Genomic DNA, 18,341 nt, shown 5'->3' with positions numbered 1-18,341 from the left:
TATAAACGATATATAGCATGACATTTCAAAAATGTATTGAGCCCAATATGTTCTTATGGATGAGGAATTGCGGGGCGGAGGTATGCGCTCTACCGAGTGCCCTTCTAGTACATCAATTTACCAATGAGAATGCACAGATAAAAGGAAGATGCCAAATAACATACATATTCAATTACATAGAGAGAATCACATAATCTAGGAATCCATGCTCTGCACCCAGGCCATATGAAGATATTGAAAAAGTTAACTTTTTTCATAAAAAAATATAAATATGGCCTTTAATGGGCATTTGTAGTTGTGGAGGTGAAAGGAGTGGAGGTGTTGTGTTGTGTTGTGAGGCTGGAGTGGGTCGGGTTGTGCGTAAGGGCTATCCAATAATTCTACATTTAGTGTGCGTGCGCAGTTATTCTGTATTTGGCCCCAACACAAAAAAGAAAACCTATTTCTAACGTTTCATATTTTTGAACAAACAGGACTCTAGTTTTATTTAACTTTCATTTAAAATCACCTTCCGCGAATTGAAAAGTTAGTATTTGATCGTCTTTTCCTAATAGTGGCAGCTCGAGCAGCCTTGCTCCAATGAGATGCCACCATTGTCATCAAAACTACATCCCAATTGCTCTGACATGCCAAACAGATGGTATTTCGATTGTACTAGTTTAATCATATAGTACATGAGCTGTCTGCTGCACCCCAGGAAAGCCGCCTTCGATTTTCTAAGTGACGGCGAATGCAAATTCCTTACGTTAAAGATGTCATTACAGTGCCTGTAATGCAAGCATGAGTCCGTGTTGATATTAGCGAGCATCCATGATCCCAGACATTGCTTTATGAGAAACCTGATGTATTGGCAAGCTTTGTGAAGCTTGATGCAGTTTTTAGCCCATTGTTAGCAAGCGCACTGCTGGGCTGGTGGATGCACTCTCAAGGCTTGTCGACAATCTTTTTTTTTTAACCTCCGCCACCAAAGGTGGACGGATGTTATGCTTCCACCCCTGTCTGGCGTCTGTGAGCAGGATATCTCAAAAATTACTGGACGGATTCGGGTGAAATTTGATGGACAGATTGGGTGTGTGACCAGGATGCATTAATTAGATGTTCGTGAAAATTGGTTCTGGATAGTAGAAATTTTGAAGCGATTCTTCACCATTGAGAGATGATGAAGATATATATATATATATATATATATATATATATATATATATATATATATATATATATATATATATATATATATATGTATATGTAGAGAGAGAATCCAAAAACGATATATGTCGCATGATATTTCAAAAAGTTCTGGACAGATTATGACAAAACTTGGTGGATGAGTCGGGTAGGTGACAAGAACAAGCCGGTTCGATTTTTGGTGTGTGACAAGGAGAAATGGTCCAGATGCAGATCCGGCCTATCAGTGGGATACAAAACGGAAACGGTTCAGCCTGGTGAAGGCATGCGCTCTACCTCATGCCGTTCTAGTCCACCATGTGTTTATGCTCACTGTCTTGCATTCTTAAAGTTGACCATAATTTGTAGTAGTTCCTTATGAGCCACAAATCCCAAATGTAAGTAATGCTGTTCCCAATTATCCCACATAGCACAACCCCATCAGTTTCATACAGTGCGAATGCAAAAGAAAAGTTGAGATGTCATGTATATTCTGCGATGTAAGTGATTTGTTTGGATGAACGAGCTTGTGTCGTAGTTTGCTTGCCATATAGAACATTGACGAGTGAAACGGGCATGACAAGGAGTCCAACAAGTAGATCTGCCACAGCCAGTGAACTAAGGAAGTAGTTGGTAGCGGTTTGCAGGCGCCGTTCACGCCAAACGGCGATGATCACCAGCAGGTTTCCTGTGACGGTGGGAACGACGGCAGCGAGAGCCAACATTGCAGTCCAGTGTAGACCGTCGACGCTGCTCAATCCTGGCGGTGACGAGCTTGGTGCTGGGAACTCCCCGAGACCGGTGCTGGCATTGCTATTTCCCCAAAAGGCCATCAGTGTTCCTAAAGGGCCGTCGTGACCGAATGGTTTGCTCTCAAGGCATCTGTTCACTCGTGATTGTATCTGCCCGATTATGCACTGATGCGGTGCATCTGCTCCAGTGCAGAGGAGGAGCGGTGAGCAATTGTTTCAGGCCATCTCTTCCATCATTCTGGGCAGTGTAAGAGTCGGTAGCAGGCTCTCAATCTATGGGTTGTTGGACCAGCGTGGAATCACTGGAAGGAACATCTGCACAGTTTCCATCTTTTATTAGCAGGGAATACATTGGTTGTTATCAGATGGATGCTTTCTCTCAATGTTGTTCTTTTAAGCAAAGTTGTTTTGGAAGTAGCTTACCGTATTATTAAGACCTGACCTTGGGGGTAGTGGACTTCTGTGCAATCTATGATCCTGTTTCGTTTCCCTCTCCTTGTATTTCCAAATAACTTTTCAACGTTGTGGTGGATTTTCTGCTTCGAGGCCTGTGGTGATATTTTTCTTTTGAAGCAGTTTAAATATCAATGTGCACAGAACCTTGTTTATAATCGCATCATCTGGCCAGTCATTTTTCTCGAGGAGAACAGATGATTGGTGCCTGGGCGGCCCAGCGCATTGCCAGTGGCTTCCGATGGACCGACGTGCTTGTATAATCCACCGCACTTTGCGGTTGGACCACGCACCGCCGGCGTTTAGAAATTCCGCTTGTTGATCGAGGTAAAGAACGGTGTAATTCCTTTGGGCCTGGAGTTTGGAGACTCCTTACCGAACCCGCCCGTGCTCGGCATTCCAAGCTTGTCACCTTCTCACTGTGCGTCTTACTCCGCATGAAGTGGTCAACGTTGCGGAGCATCAGGCAATCGGTGCACTCGAAGGAAATGATGCTTCCTTAATGCGCAGAAGCCAATAATTCATTTGGTGTGAAGTCCATTGCTTATCGATTTCTATTTGAGGCAATGTGGCGTGATGCAAGCACGCAGACCATTTCTCCCCCACTTGCATTGACCTGCGATAGAAAACGGACACGTTAACATCGAAAGCCGTTTCACAGCCAAAACCTTGTCTGTCGGTGCATGCCAACCTTCTCATTGCTATTACAATTCAGCGATTACATCTTGAATGCTTGTAATAGAACATTTCCTCATTAAATCGGATCCCTCATCAATCTACGGGCTGTGGTACATCTACACATTTTTGTTTCGTTTCTTTTTTCATTTTTTAAAATTTTTTTCCAGCAGCTTAAGTCAAAATCTATAAGAATCTACCCATTTTTGAGAAAGCGTTTCAATTCTGAAGGCATCGTTATCATGTTGTGCCTTCACATGAAGATGTTTTCTGAGTTAAAGGGTCACCCATGTCATTACAAGTCAAACATGCCACTTCTGAGTCAATGAATGATTGTGACAGATTCATCACAAAATGCCATCTTTGTTGCATCATTATCACGCGTTATATTTTTTGTATACAGATTCTAGGCTTGTGGAAGAGATAGAACGCAGAACAAATGAGGACGAGAGAGAGAGAGAGACAGCGAGAGAGGTGTGGGCATGAAAACACACCAACAGCAGGGGTAAAAGAAAAAAAGTTTTCTCTTTTTTTTTTTTTTTTTTTTTTTTTCTTTCTCTCTTTTCTTCAAGAGTTGCTTTTGATTGGCCAGATTTAGCTGCAAGTTTTTTGATTGGCCACATTGAGCTGCAATTGAGTTTTGATTGGCCAGATGGAGCTGTCATTGTCCTTTTGTCTTGTACGAACGATGTCGCTGCGAGAGCCGTGTTGCTCGAGTCTGCATTACATTGAGATGCGAGTGAGCTTTTAAAATGGGCTTTATACAACGAGTTGATCTGATTAAGTATGGCTCTGGCTTTGTGAAAAATCTGCTGCTTAGCTCAAGCCAGCAGGTGTTTTGATGCCAAATTGATAGGCTAAACTACCATGTCAGAGCGAATGGCCTCTGTACTTAAAGAACAATTCCTACTGTTCAACAAACTGGAGGGGGCAGTTCTTTACATTACGAGCCCTGTGGGTTTTCCTGTTCATTAGGAAATAGCTCAGCAAGCTAAAGTATGGCACAACGCGTGAAAGCTTCTTTACCCCTCTGGATCCTTCTTCTTCTCATCTCAAAGATCCTTGGCACAACTGCTTAATTCTTGATGCTCGACAGGGCCGTCATGATTCGAATAGTGTGACCTTTTGATGGTCGATGTACTTCATATTTATCCTGCATGCTGTCTCCCAGCCAAGAAGTTGTACAAGGCATAGATAAAAAAAAAATGATTTAGGGCAGGAATAATTGGATTGGCTTCCACTTCTGAGTAACCAGTTGGAGTTGTCATTGTACTTTGGTTGGCAAGCACATCGCACGTGGCAGTAATGAGAACAGATTGAATCCAGCGGAGCCGAAACTGGGCCTTCACCCGGATGTTCCTTTTTGAAGCGATATTTTGCTCTTGCTCGACCGAACAGATCAAAATGCAGGTTTCTGTGGCATCAAAAATGAATTTGTGGTTTTAGCGACGATTTGTGCTCCTTTCCAGGAGTGTTGGAGGCACACTTTTCCAACCTGTTTGTCTGTACCAATGAAAATCATTTACATTTCGAGCAGATTTGGTGATCGTAACGATGATTTCGTAGTTTAGTATGAAGTCGAGTTACATTTTGAAGTTTTGTGTCCGTTCATAAAAAGTAAAAAAAATTGTGGTCTCCCTTTTTCATTCTTTTGGGGGGGAAGGGGGAGTCGTATCACCCGAACAAAAGGCTGCCAAGGTTGATCATCCTTGCCAAAGCATCATATCAGGCTATTGCCATGCTGAAAACAAGAGCAAGGAATTGAGACATGATCATATATTGGGGAGAGTGCGAGCAGTTGTACTTTCTGTCTTCAGAATTATCTCACACATATGAATTTTTTGCCGTCCTAATACGCACCTTGTTTCTCTGTGCTGTTCGAGTACTTTCAATGCATTTTTGCTTTATTTCTATGCACTCTTCCAAATCATTGTACAAACTTTATAAACGGGGTTTTGTAGAGCTTGCTACCCCTATCCATTAATAAATATGCAATAACAAAACACCCGCCCGACGGGCGATCTTGTTCCAAGCATGCAACACGTACTTCTGACGCATACTTCTATTTGGGCGGTTTACAGGCAACTGACAGCTCTGTGAAGGAAAAATAAATAACCCGGGTAATATGTGTCTATTGCAAAAACAGACCCACTGCCTATAATTCAAAACGCCCACTACACTGGAAAATGTGGCGCCAGGAATACTGTACTGTAAATGGTGGAGACTTGTAATACCTTCCCCAACCTGGAGGCGGCGCAACACAATACACATTTACATAGAGCATTCGTGTCCCACCCCAAGACCACTGGCAAAGATTAAAATAAAAAACACCCTCATACATTAATTGGGGTTATGCTGATGCTATGTAGCAAGCCTAGATGTAATCGGGTCAGAATTGTAGGAGAAGCAGCCCGACAAACAAACACAAACACCGGTCCGTGAATTATAGTTACGATACTTGGACACATATCGACAGACGCAAGCACCTTTTAGTGGTTTTGGCATATTTTGGTGAACTTATCGATTAATTTAATTATTTGCCTTGTTTCTTTGACTCGAAACACACGCTCCCTTTGGGAGCGGCGATGGATAGGGCATGGTGGTTTGTGTATGTTCACGTGCGCAGTTGAGTTACATTTGTAGTCAGGCGTTTTCACCTTAATTATACATTTTCACACTCGCTTAACCTACGATATTTTAGACTCGGCCATGTTATTATCCTTATTATTACCTCCCCTACCAAAGGTGGGCGGAGGTCATTTTTTTCATCCCTCTATGTCTGTCTTGTCTATCTGTGAGCAAGATATCTCAAAAAGTTGTGCATGAATTCGGATGAAATTTGGTGGAAAGGTTAGATGTGTGACAAGGACAACTTAATTAGATTTTGGTGAAGATCCGGATCTGAGAATTTTTTAAGTGATACTTCACCATCGAGTGATTGGGCTAAAAAGGATGTGTAACACTATCTCAAAAAGTTATGGATGGATTCGGACGAAACTTAGTGGACAGGTTGGGTGTATGACAAGGGCGAACGATTCGATTTTCATGAAGATCCGAATCTCAATATGAGAATTATTGTTTTAAAAATGATTATTACTGTTATTATTATTATTAATATTAATATTATTTTGTAATAACTTTAATATTATTATTATTATGCTCTTATTGTCATGCCATTATCATCATATGCCTGATGATGTTGGTTTAATGGTTCAGGTGGTGGGCTTGGGATCCAAGGCGCCTGAGTTCAAATCCCACTCATCTGTTAAATTAATACCAGGTGGGGTTGACTCTACCTGTCATCCTTCCGAGGTTGGCAAAATGAGTGTCAGCATGCTGGTATCCTGTGTCGGAGTGGCAACCAGTCCAGCATTGTGCCAAATAGCCAAGAAGACTGCTTAGGCAGCAACAATGCTCTGCACAGAGTATGGTCCCAATGGATGGATGGATTATCATAACATGGAATTGACTAATTTGTGGTTATAATATTGTTTACTTCCAGAAGGTGTGCAGACCAGCGACTCTTAGCCGAAGCACCGTCTGTGTGTAGGTACACGTTTATATCTCAAATTTTCTCCAAATTCCCCCTGAGGTGAGTATTAAACAATGCTACCGACTATTAGGAATGGGGTTATGTGTCAAATAAGGTTCACAATTGGGCCGGAATGGTGTTGGGTTTCCCAAGATGTATGTTATAAACAATCCATATGCAGTCCACATATAAATTGATGGCTGGAAAAATCGGATAGGCAATGGGATACATCATTCATGTGAAAAGACTCATGCAAGTACCTTTATTAACTATACATCATTGTGGCCAAGCTCGTGATCAATCCACTTAGAGGCCGAGCTAGTTGAAGTGGCTCCCGTCTGTAGGCAATGCAATTTGCATAGAATTCCCCAAGGACAGCGGGTTTCCTCCAAATTTCTTGCATTCTAGTGTTAAACAACAGTAGCGACTATTTAAAAGGAACATTGGATGGAATTGACTGAATATTATAATACTAGCCGAAACCCCCATCACAGACGGATTCCGTACATTCAACCACCCTCACCAGCTCACCCACACTCGAGAGACATTGACTGGACAAGGCGTGCTTGCCCCCGCCTACTCATCCCCCGCCCCTGCCCCATTCCCCCCGCCTTCAATTTGCTTCCCCCCCCGCCCAAAATTTAATCTCCCCACCCCCGCCTCTTCACTCCCCGCCCCCCGTCTCTTGATTCTCTGCCCCACTTGCCCGCGGGCCCCCGCCCCTGTCCACCCCCTCACACTCAACCCCGCCAATTGACCCCAGCCCCCACCCACTCACCCCCCGCCCCATTTCCCCCCCCCGTCTCTCGCTTTCAATTTGCTTACCCCCGCCCAAAAATTTGCTTACCTTGCCCCCCGCCTCTTCACTCCCTGTCCCCGTCTCTTGATCCCCCGCCCCCACCTCTTCACTTCTCGCCCCCCCGTCTCAACGAAAAGTGTTTATTTTGCTTCAGAGTTGAAGTTTGGCTATTGCCAGTATGTGCGATGCACTCTTACAGGTACGAAGTTTCTTTCAGTCCAGGTCACAGTACCGAGAAAAACGTGACGCGACCGCTAGGAGGAGTACAAAATTGGTCCTTCAGTATTAATATATAGATTTTTTACTTCTGGTAAAAAAATATGGCTCCATGAATTGCCACAATAAGCTATTTATACATCTTAACACAGAGTTCGAACAAGGTGGAAAACCCCCTGGGGGAGGCGGGCAAATGAAATTGCTTCATCCTCCATTATGTGACCCCTAGTTCCCTTGACAAGTTTATTTTAGCTTAAATAAGTAACACACGAATGCATCATGGTCAGACAGACACCAAATTGCATATTTTAGTGTCATTGTTTATTCTTCAAACTCGGCATGTATGTTTTAGGCCGACCCGAATGAGTTCCAAAGGCAACGCTTTAACTAAATTCAGGGAATGTGCCAATCTCAGAAACAATGAGTAAAACGTTCGGCATTCTTCAAAGAATGACAAAATGGGTTAACAATCGGAATACGATCGTCAACAAAAAGGGGTCCTTGGTTCAAATGCCATCTTTTCACATTTTTTTTTCTTCCAATGTTTCATTATATCTTGGTTATTGAGAAAGATAAAATTAGATTTATTGGCTTTGTGTACTTATTCCATATGTTGTTTGTTTAAAAAAAAATTTTTAATGGAAAATTACTTTTCATGGTCTTAGTTGGAAAACACAACATTGGCTATGATTGTCACTGCCCAGAAAGATGCAAGATGCAATAGAACATGGGCAGCGAAGGCATGTTTGATAATTCTGAGCCAAATGTTGTGAATGTCATTTCTATGCATCTTACCATTCAATTTTGTACATTTTTGGTTAAATCGTACGATCACACAATTTGCAATTTCACTCTGCTAATTAATTGTGCAGAGAATAGGCTCGATGTTCTGCAATATGTCCGTTGTAATTTGTACAGACCCCCCCTCCCCCGTGACTCGATGATGAACACATTGGCCAGTGATGCCTCCTTTTTCTACGAATCCTCTTCGCGCAACGTCAGAAACGCATCCCCGCACCATTTGGCCACTCTAAAATAGCCATCACCTCAGGCATGTCTTTGTGGAAACTGCAGTCTGTTGGAGTCTGACCAAGTGCTTGAGCAAGGCTGGAGTAGCGCGTTTTCTGCGGGAAGCGGATTTCTTTGTTGCAATATCAGAGGAAATTGCAATTGTGAAATGTCACATGGCTAGCAGTTGGACGCCATGATCGATTTCCAACCCAACCCGCTTGTTTTTCTTACTGGTGTACTGTATAATCCATTTGATATTTCTTCTGGACTTTGTTTCGCACAGTAACAAACGAATAATAGCAGAATGTTTTTTACTGTTCTTTTTTGTAATATCCGACAATGAAATCTCTTGCTGTGGAACAAATTCACAATTAAAATTTGGACAAACAAATATGATATTCCAGCTCGAACTCAAGAAATTGTGTATGGGATTGTAATCTTCGAAAGTCAACAATAAATCAAAAACATTATGTTGTGGGGAGTTGGCGAGGGAGAGTGGGATAGATTTGACATGTAAAGCAAGAAGGAAGAAAACGAAATTAATTATTTTAGCTCTCAGGATGACATGAAGCTGTGGCTTATCGTGTGTTTGGAAGAAAAGAAGGATTTAAAGTTTGTCGGGTAAATTTGTCACCGTGTCTGATTGCACGGGTGCTCGTTGCTGTGCTAATCATTCCGATTTGTGGTGCTGTCGCAATTCTGTGGCTCATTTGTCATTAGAATTTTGTTTCTCTCCGCTTTCAAAAGGCAAAACGTAACCATTTGTTGGATTACCTATCTACCAAAGGGTATATCAATATGGGGGTTGCACGAGGGTTAAAGCTGAGTTCACAAGTCAGACAACAACAAAAAAAAACATTTAAAAAATAATAAAGAAAAAATGTCGGCATGGGATTCTAAAAAGAAAACACAACCAAACAAGATATGAAGGAATGACAAGGTAGGAATGGCACCATAATCCTTTTACAGATTGCCATTACGATATCTTTTGACATTTTTGTCACATGTGACGGTGTGGCAATAGTGGCACTCGGTAGAGCACATACCTCCTCCAGGCTGAACAGTTTATGTTTTGTATCCCACTGATAGGCTGGATCTGAATCCAGAACTGAACCAAAATCAAATCGGCTTGTTCTTGTCACCTACCAAACTCATCCACAAAGTTTCGTCAAACGTGCACAACTTTTTGAGATATCTTGCTATTTAGCATTTTTGGTCCCATCTCTCGATGGTGTAGAATTGCTTAAAAAATATTTTTTTAATCCTCGTATCTATATCTTCACCAAATTCTAATCGATTCGTCCTTGTCACACACCGCACACCACACACACCAACCTGGCCACCAGATTTCATCCAAATCCATCCACGACTTTTGAGATATCCTGTACACAAGCGAACGGGCTGAAAACATAACCTCCGTCCATCACAAATGACAGAGGTAACTTGAGAGTTCATAGAACACGATAACCCCACGCAGTGTGACTTCAATTTTAATAAAATGCTGATTTTAATGATAGTTTCAAAAAAATCCGAAAGTTTAGTGCTATTGAAGTATTCTCGCCGTAGGTGAGCTGTCACTCTTAGTTTGTTCTCCAAGTTGTTTCATGGCAAATGTTCTGCTGGACTTTCTAATTTGTTTCCTCCCATATGAGTGTTTAGATGCAAGGCTCAGTTTGCCATCTCTGCACACCCATACACTATCGCTGATCCACAGTGCAGAATGAAAGGCTATACAGATAGATTTATACCCTTGTGCTGTAACGTGCTTCCCATTCATTATCCTATGATCTTCTCAGCTTTAAGAGGAATGTCAATTCCTACTTTGTACATCTTTGAGGTTACATTGCACTTCACCTGACTTCTGCTACTTCCTATGTCTTGGATGTTTTCTTGTTATTTTTCTTTTTCTTTTATCTTGTTTTGCTTTATCCTTATCTTTATGTAACCTTCCCTTAGCCCCTTACTTGGAGTGGCATTACGCATTGTTTGGCACAATTTCCATTAAAAAAGGTCTCAGCAGTCCTGAAGAGCACCCTACACCACCCCCATTGAACCTTTATTTAAAATGAAGTACAGTACTACAAAATTGGAGGCTCTTGGAAGTGCTATGATAGACCATTTGTGTGTTACAGTCTTCAAGTACTGTATATCATTAAATTTTATACAAAATAAAAATTGTAAAAGTTATATAAATACATTAATTCTGTCCAAGTACTGAGGTGTTTTCAGTTACCAAGCAGTTTGCCAAGCCAGCCATTCCTTATCAACTGTTTCGATTGCTTAAGCCACTTGGAAAGCACTCTACAAGAAACTTTGAAACTGAACACACCCCTGCAAAATTATAGTTCCTCAGAAGTATGATGAAGGCGATTTGTGTTATACAGTGTGAAGTATATAATTCATTTTAAATAAAGGTGTAAAGAGGTTTAAAGGCGTTTAAATAAAAATAATTTACGGGTTTTACCGCCATTTTACCCAGCATCTATAACACCACCCTATGCAACACGTACATTAGTTCTTCATGCCTGTTACTTATATCTTTTAAAATGCCCTTAAAAACAGTAAGTGTTCATTTTTGTATGTACGTATGTTAAAACGATAGACTTTTCTTCTTCGTGTTTATGAAATAACATAGATTTTAAATACGTTGTTCCTCAAACACAAACTGACAATCATTAACTGATGAGACAGACAGATAGATGGACAAACCGACAGACAGAGATGAACCAATTGCTTAATCCTGCTTTTTGCCTCGCTCACACGGGGTAAAGATGTCATGATGGCATTCTGTGAAAGGACCATGGTGTCGTATTGTGTTGTCATTCATCATTCCTTTTTACCTTGTTGGGATGTCGTTCCAAAATTTTTTTTTTTTTTAACCAACCATGTTTTTTCATTTTTAAAAATGTTTTTTTTGGAGTTCCATTCAGGTTTATCACTGAGCCAATGAGATGCAGGGGTTTCCTTATTTCTTGGAGTAGGAGGCTACGATTAAAAAGTAGCAGGTTACCATCACCGCGAGCAAAGAGAGCGCAGCTGTATGGCCGGGGTCCAGGGCCCACTTAGGGCCCTGGAAGCCGGAAGATCCTTGATTGCTGGAGATGCATTCTAGCATGATTTCTGACATGAAATAGTTCTCATATTATCATGCTGTTGGGGTGAAAAACTCCACAAAAACAAGTGGTTAGGCCTGTACTGGATGTAGTTGCATTAACATAATGACTGACTGACTGGTTGACTGAAATTCAGCTATACTGTTATGTGTAGTTAGTTCAAGCAGCTTTTAAACAGGGTTCATTAATTTAAGGCCATGGTTTAGGGCACACCAAGGTGTCTGGAAGATGGAGTATCTAAGCACTTTTAAAGAGTCATTTTAGCAACATTTAGGCCATACCTTAGTTCTTAATAGGGAGATGATACTGTACATGGTGGAGTACAGTGAGCAATCTGAAGTAAGTGTGACATAATAATAGTGTAGATGAACTAGCATTCATTAAGGAAACCATATTCCATTTCTCGGATGTCAAAACAGGGGTTGTCGAAATTTCGTGGTGACAAAAAAAAAAAAAATCGAAAAATTGGCTCTGAAGTAAGTAGGCGGCGACCTTTGACATTTTTTCTCTGAGTAGATGGCTGCGGGTCGCCGGTAACCGGCTTCTAAGGAAACCCCTGAGATGATGTTAATTAGCGTTAACACTGAGTTAACAAACGTTGAAACAATGCGATGGTGCATTTTGGTTTGAGATGAGGTGGAAGAAAGATTTTTATCATTATTATTATTTAAAAAAAAAATTTTGTTCATAAATATTTTGCCTCCGAGTTTTGCATGAACCTGTCATCGCCTCGGAGTCCTTGATGACAAACTGTCTCGCTCAATATGCTTTGGTAAGCGCTGCATCAAAATGAGGGATACTGAAAATAATTGTTTCCCTTTGGGCAAAATATTTTCCTTTGACAGTTGAAAACAAGTTTGAACTATAAAATATATGCAGAAGACGTGCATCACCATCCTAAAAGCATCTTATTTGAAGTAATGTTCTGTCCAATTTTATCTGTTTGATATCATTTTATGGGAATATATAGCCTGACTGTGAGTTATGGAGTTTTACATAATGGCCCAGTTTAGATTCGAGGAACATTTCAGTTGTATGGACTCCGCAGAGTATTTTCCATCTTTTCTATGTTGATTAGTCGGAGGAGTGGGATGGAGAGGGGGAGGAGGGTGGGATAAGTATCGTTGAGTGTTGACATGAACTGAACTCGAACGAGAAAATCAAAAAGTACACAAGTTGATAAACGCTTCACGCGTACCTCAAGGTATTCCCATGCTACACATGTACATTTGTCCCAAACCCATAATGACTTCTCCTTAGAAACCTTCGGGATGTGTACTTGGTCCCCAGGATACTTCTTTGGTCATCATCATTGGTTAAGTTAATGCTGTTCAGATGTTTTTTGAACATCCAAGCATGAGAATCCCAACTAAATGAGTCTGGATTGTATGGAGGGGGTGACTTTGAACTTTCACACCCATCTCCACTCGAGTAGTAGTCACATTTGTCTTGTGAGGGAGAGAGTTATTACATTTTGCGACAGCATACGTAGTCATCATTATCTGCGATAGCATACCTTATCATCAGCCTATTGTATCACTTAATTGCATTGCCATAATACTTCACTGTCGTAGATGCCAGCCTGTTGGGATTGTTCGTGCTCCTATCCTTTTAAAATCTTATCTCTTTATAATGCTAAGTACTATTTTAAAATGCTTAAGCCAAAAAAACAAAATGTTGAGTTTCCAGTGACCCGACCTTCCCCAATAATTGCTGTCGACGACCCCAATTTATTAATTTATTTATTTTTGCGACGGTCGACTTCCGGGAGGCCATTTTATGTCGGCTGTGCTTGGTGTTACTCTGTGCCATTGTTGACCGCTATGGTCTCAACAGAGAAAATCAGCAGCTGTATTTCAGTTAAGGGGGCAGAAAGTTTATGGACATTTTAAAACATTGCACAACCCACTTGGAACACATCAGTGGTGTCTTGTTCAAGGTCGGAAAATAGACCCTGGATAGACATTCTCGACTTTGACAGAAGTCGATGTGGCCGATGTGGTCACCATGACACACAAGATGTCAGACCCATGAGGTCTGCATATGACAGACTTATGTCTGGCGCAAAATAGCTCCCACCAAAACAAAAACAAAAACTAAAAGGTATGTTGTGAAGAAGGAAATGAAGAATAAGAAGCTTATTGTGAACATTGGTCTCAAATAGAAAACCAAGTGGAAATGAATATTTTAAAATACAGAACTGAATTTCTTGAAAATTATTTTTAGCCAATTTTATTACAAGGAAGAAAAATTGCAAGATCTTATCATCATCTCAGTTTAATGTGTTAATAGACAGGACTGTACTTTGTTTGGGGAGGGCTCTGTTTATACCCTGCAGTGAACATATTTTATTTTATACCAGCAAATATCACCTGTCGCTACACTGAGAGGAATACAGGGTTGGAGAGGGGGTGGGAGGGGAGGGGGAGGGGGGAGAAGCGGGGGAAATCGAAAGGTAAGGGAGAAGAGAGGAGGCGAAGGTGGGCGGGGGGAAGAGTGGAGGGTGGGAAAGGGGGAGAAGAGAAGGGTGTGTCAGGAGGGGGTGTAACAATTGCTATGATGCCAGATTATGCAGATTAACTTTAAAGTGCATTGGTTGTGGGGGGTGGGGAGTTTATTATTTTGAGGAGTATATACTTAATGGATGCCCCCAAAGGGCATAATGTAGGATTTTTGTCACTTGAAAGGGTCTCGTGTCTGAATATACAAGATTTTGAGGGATGATGAATGGGAGATTAGTATTCTTCAATTCCTTCACATGTCCTGTTGATCCATGTTGATGATAATATGCTGTCTTTCCCACTGCTGAGACCAGTTTCACCGTTTTAAGGAAACCTTGCAGAAATACTAAATTGGTGTTGATTAATCCTCTGACTTGTGTATACAATATTGTTTTACCCCAAATTTGGTCTCTCATGATGGACATGTTAAAGTTCATGATTCTATATATTTTCAACTATCAACATTACACATACATGCTGCTTGGAAAGATGTAGAATCTGAAGTACTGTACCACTTCCATTTAAACACGAACAAAATTATATATATATATATATATATATATATATATATATATATATATATATATATATATATATATATATATATATATATATATATATATATATACTTACCTCCTGCCCCATTCACTGAGCCGCATGTTACCGTTAACACAACATTCTTTTTGGGGGGGGGGGAGGAGTTGGGGTGGCTAAGGAGCATCACGTACCATTTTATGTCTTTGGTATGACTCAGCCGGGGTTTGAATCCCCGACATTCCAGACTCGGAGCGGGCATTTTTATCATTGCACCACCGAGTCATTGATGTCACATCCTGTTTAGCTATATCAGGGTAACAACCTAATTGTATATTTAATCATTTTTACGCATTCTAATGAAATGTCCACTTCAACCTTGTTCGGTCCTCCTTTGTGAAAAAATATAATTGAGATGAAAGGGGGAAATAACAAGGCTTTGGGGATGATTGGGGGAGAAAAGGTAAGAAGGTTGAGAGGTATAATAAGGTAATGTATAGAGAATTGGGGGAGGGATTGAAAGCTAACCTTTTGTGCATTTATTTCATGTGACTCTTTAAAAATTTTGTAATACAGTGTGAATTTAGGCTCATAGAGGAGCTTGTACATACATCACATGCAGCGCAAGGACAATTGGGAGAGACCAATGTACTTTTACTTGAACACAAGGACATTAGTAGATGATTGAAAATTACACAGCAAATGGGATTTTAACCTGGCATTCCAGCATCATGAGCCAAGTGCTCAGATGGGAGTGCCAAATATGTACTAATCTTTCCCTCAATTTGTCTCCCACCCAAATCCCCATTAGCACCGCAGACCAGTGCCCAAGTGTCGTGTCTTTATTATCTGAAAGTTACAACCCACATGTACGTTATGGTGCAGCACTTGCTCTCGGTATCTGCTGCGCTGGTTCAGGTAACAAGGTATGGACGGACTCGTAATTGCATCTATCAGATCTATAACATAGAGCGTGTACTCGTCATAATGTACGTTTTCCCAGGCGTTATTTCCCACAATATTATGCAGTGATGTAAATGTTCGGTCCAAATGCGTTGTCAATGATTACACATCTGACTTTTCATTTCTGATCCAGACTTATATTTTAGATCTCTTTCCTATCTCAGAGTAGGAGATGGATACATCATATGCTGTTGCTTTTTTATATTCTTCTTCGTTTTTACAGTCTTTGGAATATATATTTGCCTTGAAACAAAAACCTTGATTTAAGCGGTGTATTGAAAGCCCAATGCCAGTACTCCCAAGGGATCATGCTCGCTAACTGTGCCCACAGGAGGCCATCGCATTGCTGGAGCCAATGACCAACGATCCAGTGAACTATGTACGCCAGGGCGCCCTAATTGCTTCGGCGCTCATCCTCATCCAGCAAACAGAGGTCACCTGTCCCAAGGTGAGCTTTGGAGCTGCAGACTTAGGGTAATGCAACAGATTTAGCTTTGTCAGCCTGTGCCTCTTCCTGCGCTTGTGACCGTTTGTCTGTCATCCCTGCAGTCGTATTTCAGATTTTCAACTTTGTAAAATAAAAATAAAAATCTGCTCAGTAATTGGTAATTAAATCCTTCACTGAGCCCAAAATATGAAATGACCTGATAAATAGTGTAGTTATGATTCAATGCACTAGGTAGGTTTAACTGGAGAAAATTATCCCTATAGTGCTTGAAGTACTTTTCTGGTTGGGAATAAGCAAGTTATGAATAAAAAATTAATTCCTATACACTTCAAGCAGTTTTTGTTGTGATGTAGTATATTTTCATGAACGGAAATATTTTGCAACTTGCCCAGGTATGTGGATAATAGGCATTCTGGGAACTTTATGGTACTCCAAATCTGAGAAAATAAAGTGCTTACTACGTGTATCCTCACATTATTTAACTGTTAGACATTTAAATTCCACAATTTGGCAGGGGAAAATGTGTGTGTGTGTGTGTGTGTGTGTGTGTGTGTGTGTGTGTGTGTGTGTGTGTGTGTGTGTGTGTGTGTGTGTGTGTGTGTGTGTGTGTGTGTGTGTGTGTGTGTGTGTGTGTGTGTGTCAGAGTTGTAAGGTAGCATTATTGAAAAGAGAGGGAGAGGGAGAAGGGAGGATGTGGGAGAGAAAATATATTGGAAAGAGAAAGGAGTAAATGGAGGGGTAAAAAGAGGACAAAAAGAGGAAGAGGGAGTGGGTTAATATTCCTCCTCCTTTGCATATGTAATAAATCGATGGCATCTTGTATTTTTATATGGTCTTAAAAGGGATCAATTTCTCTGAACTTGTTGAAGAGAGAACAATAATATATGTTCGGAAAATGCTGTATACTCGATTTCGAAATATTCCTTTAGGTTTTTAAAATATAGTCCTACCTGAATTGATTTGCAATTGGTCATTGGCTTTGACACCAATACAATTTTTTATTACGGACCCGAGGCAACCAAAATCGACCTATCTCGAATAAATGGTTTCAAACGGAGCACCTCGCTGCCATCGGAGCATTTAAATTTTTATCATATGTGCAAATATATGTGAATCATTGCTCCCAGCTTGCTGGCTCGCTAACACAAGACGCCATTTGCATTGTTGCCGTCTCCATCTGTATCCCGTGTGGGCACGGGCCACTTGCTCGTTTATCTGAATAGGCGTTTCGGCTCGTGGAAGAGCTAATGGGTGGGAACGGCTAATTATTTGGCAGGTAGCAGGTAAAATGGTTGTCATAGGATAGTCCAACATGGAACTTGTACAAATCTAAACTTGTGCTCAATAAATGAATAACAAACATCACTTAAAGAAAACAACCTCACATGAACACCCAATGCCATACCAGTTCTTCTCACAAGTTTAGATTGTACATTTGGTCTGTCCGCCATGAAGCCGTCCCACTTTCTAACTTTGACGTCGAAAGACAAAAGCTCAGGGATGATGGTCTCAATGTTGCATGCTGAACTCCTCTTCCATCCCATCCCCCATTCCACTTGCTCTTTGGCTTTTCATCCAGCATTACAATAGAATCATGGTTTCACCAAAGGAGATCCTAAAGAGACTTTCAGCCGTGGGGTGACGGAAACGCGTAGGGGTGGTTTTTAATCGTTTGCCATTCAATGTTGACGTGGTTTGAATATCGCTTCATCACCGACACCAGATTTGACTCTCCTCTACTTGGTTGTGTTAATTTTTGAGGCTGTCAGAATCATTCAAAGTTAATAGTAATGCGTTGACTGCAATTTGGTAATTATATTCCTGTGTACTTCGTTGTGGATTTTAGTGATTTCCCTTTTTCTCCTCTTTCTTCTTCATCCACTCTTTTTTTTTCCCCCCTTCAACCCCACCATCTGCTCTTTTTCATCTGCCCCTTCTCCTTCACCCCAATTTCTTCTCACCGCCCCTCCCCTTCTTTTCCCTCTTCCTTCGATCTCTCATCCGTTTCATTCTTTTTCGTCCAGCCATAAAAAATGGCTTGCGTCTCTGTTCTTCCCTTTGGTTCATTTATGTCCAATTCCTCAACATTAGAGAGCTGTCTCCCACTTACGGACAAATCATGAGCTTAACCGAGCAACTAATTTCCATGCTGATTGTAAATATGTTTATAAACTGCACGT

General features: G+C 41.0%; 2 protein-coding genes across 2 annotated transcripts in view; one reads left to right on the top strand and one right to left on the bottom strand.

Annotated features, from left to right (window-relative positions):
• Positions 1 to 18,341, top strand: part of PSMD1 (proteasome 26S subunit, non-ATPase 1) — a 294,517-nt gene that overhangs the window by 175,221 nt on the left and 100,955 nt on the right. The window contains exons 17-18 of the mRNA XM_085887953.1: positions 15,562 to 15,676; positions 16,045 to 16,161. Coding sequence (XP_085744079.1) covers positions 15,562 to 15,676; positions 16,045 to 16,161 — 232 coding nt within the window. The remainder of the gene's footprint in view (positions 1 to 15,561; positions 15,677 to 16,044; positions 16,162 to 18,341) is intronic.
• HTR2A (5-hydroxytryptamine receptor 2A) overlaps positions 1 to 18,341 on the bottom strand; it is a 48,125-nt gene that overhangs the window by 20,372 nt on the left and 9,412 nt on the right. Inside the window, exon 2 of the mRNA XM_085887954.1 lies at positions 1,712 to 2,985. Within this exon, the coding sequence (XP_085744080.1) occupies positions 1,712 to 1,997 (286 nt within the window). The 5' untranslated portion in view covers positions 1,998 to 2,985. The remainder of the gene's footprint in view (positions 1 to 1,711; positions 2,986 to 18,341) is intronic.

The sequence above is a fragment of the Eptatretus burgeri genome, chromosome 7, assembly GCF_056783735.1.
Source record: "Eptatretus burgeri isolate ZD-2024b chromosome 7, Ebu_testis_v1, whole genome shotgun sequence".
Taxonomy (NCBI): domain Eukaryota; kingdom Metazoa; phylum Chordata; class Myxini; order Myxiniformes; family Myxinidae; genus Eptatretus; species Eptatretus burgeri.
This window is presented reverse-complemented; position numbering and strand designations above follow the sequence as displayed.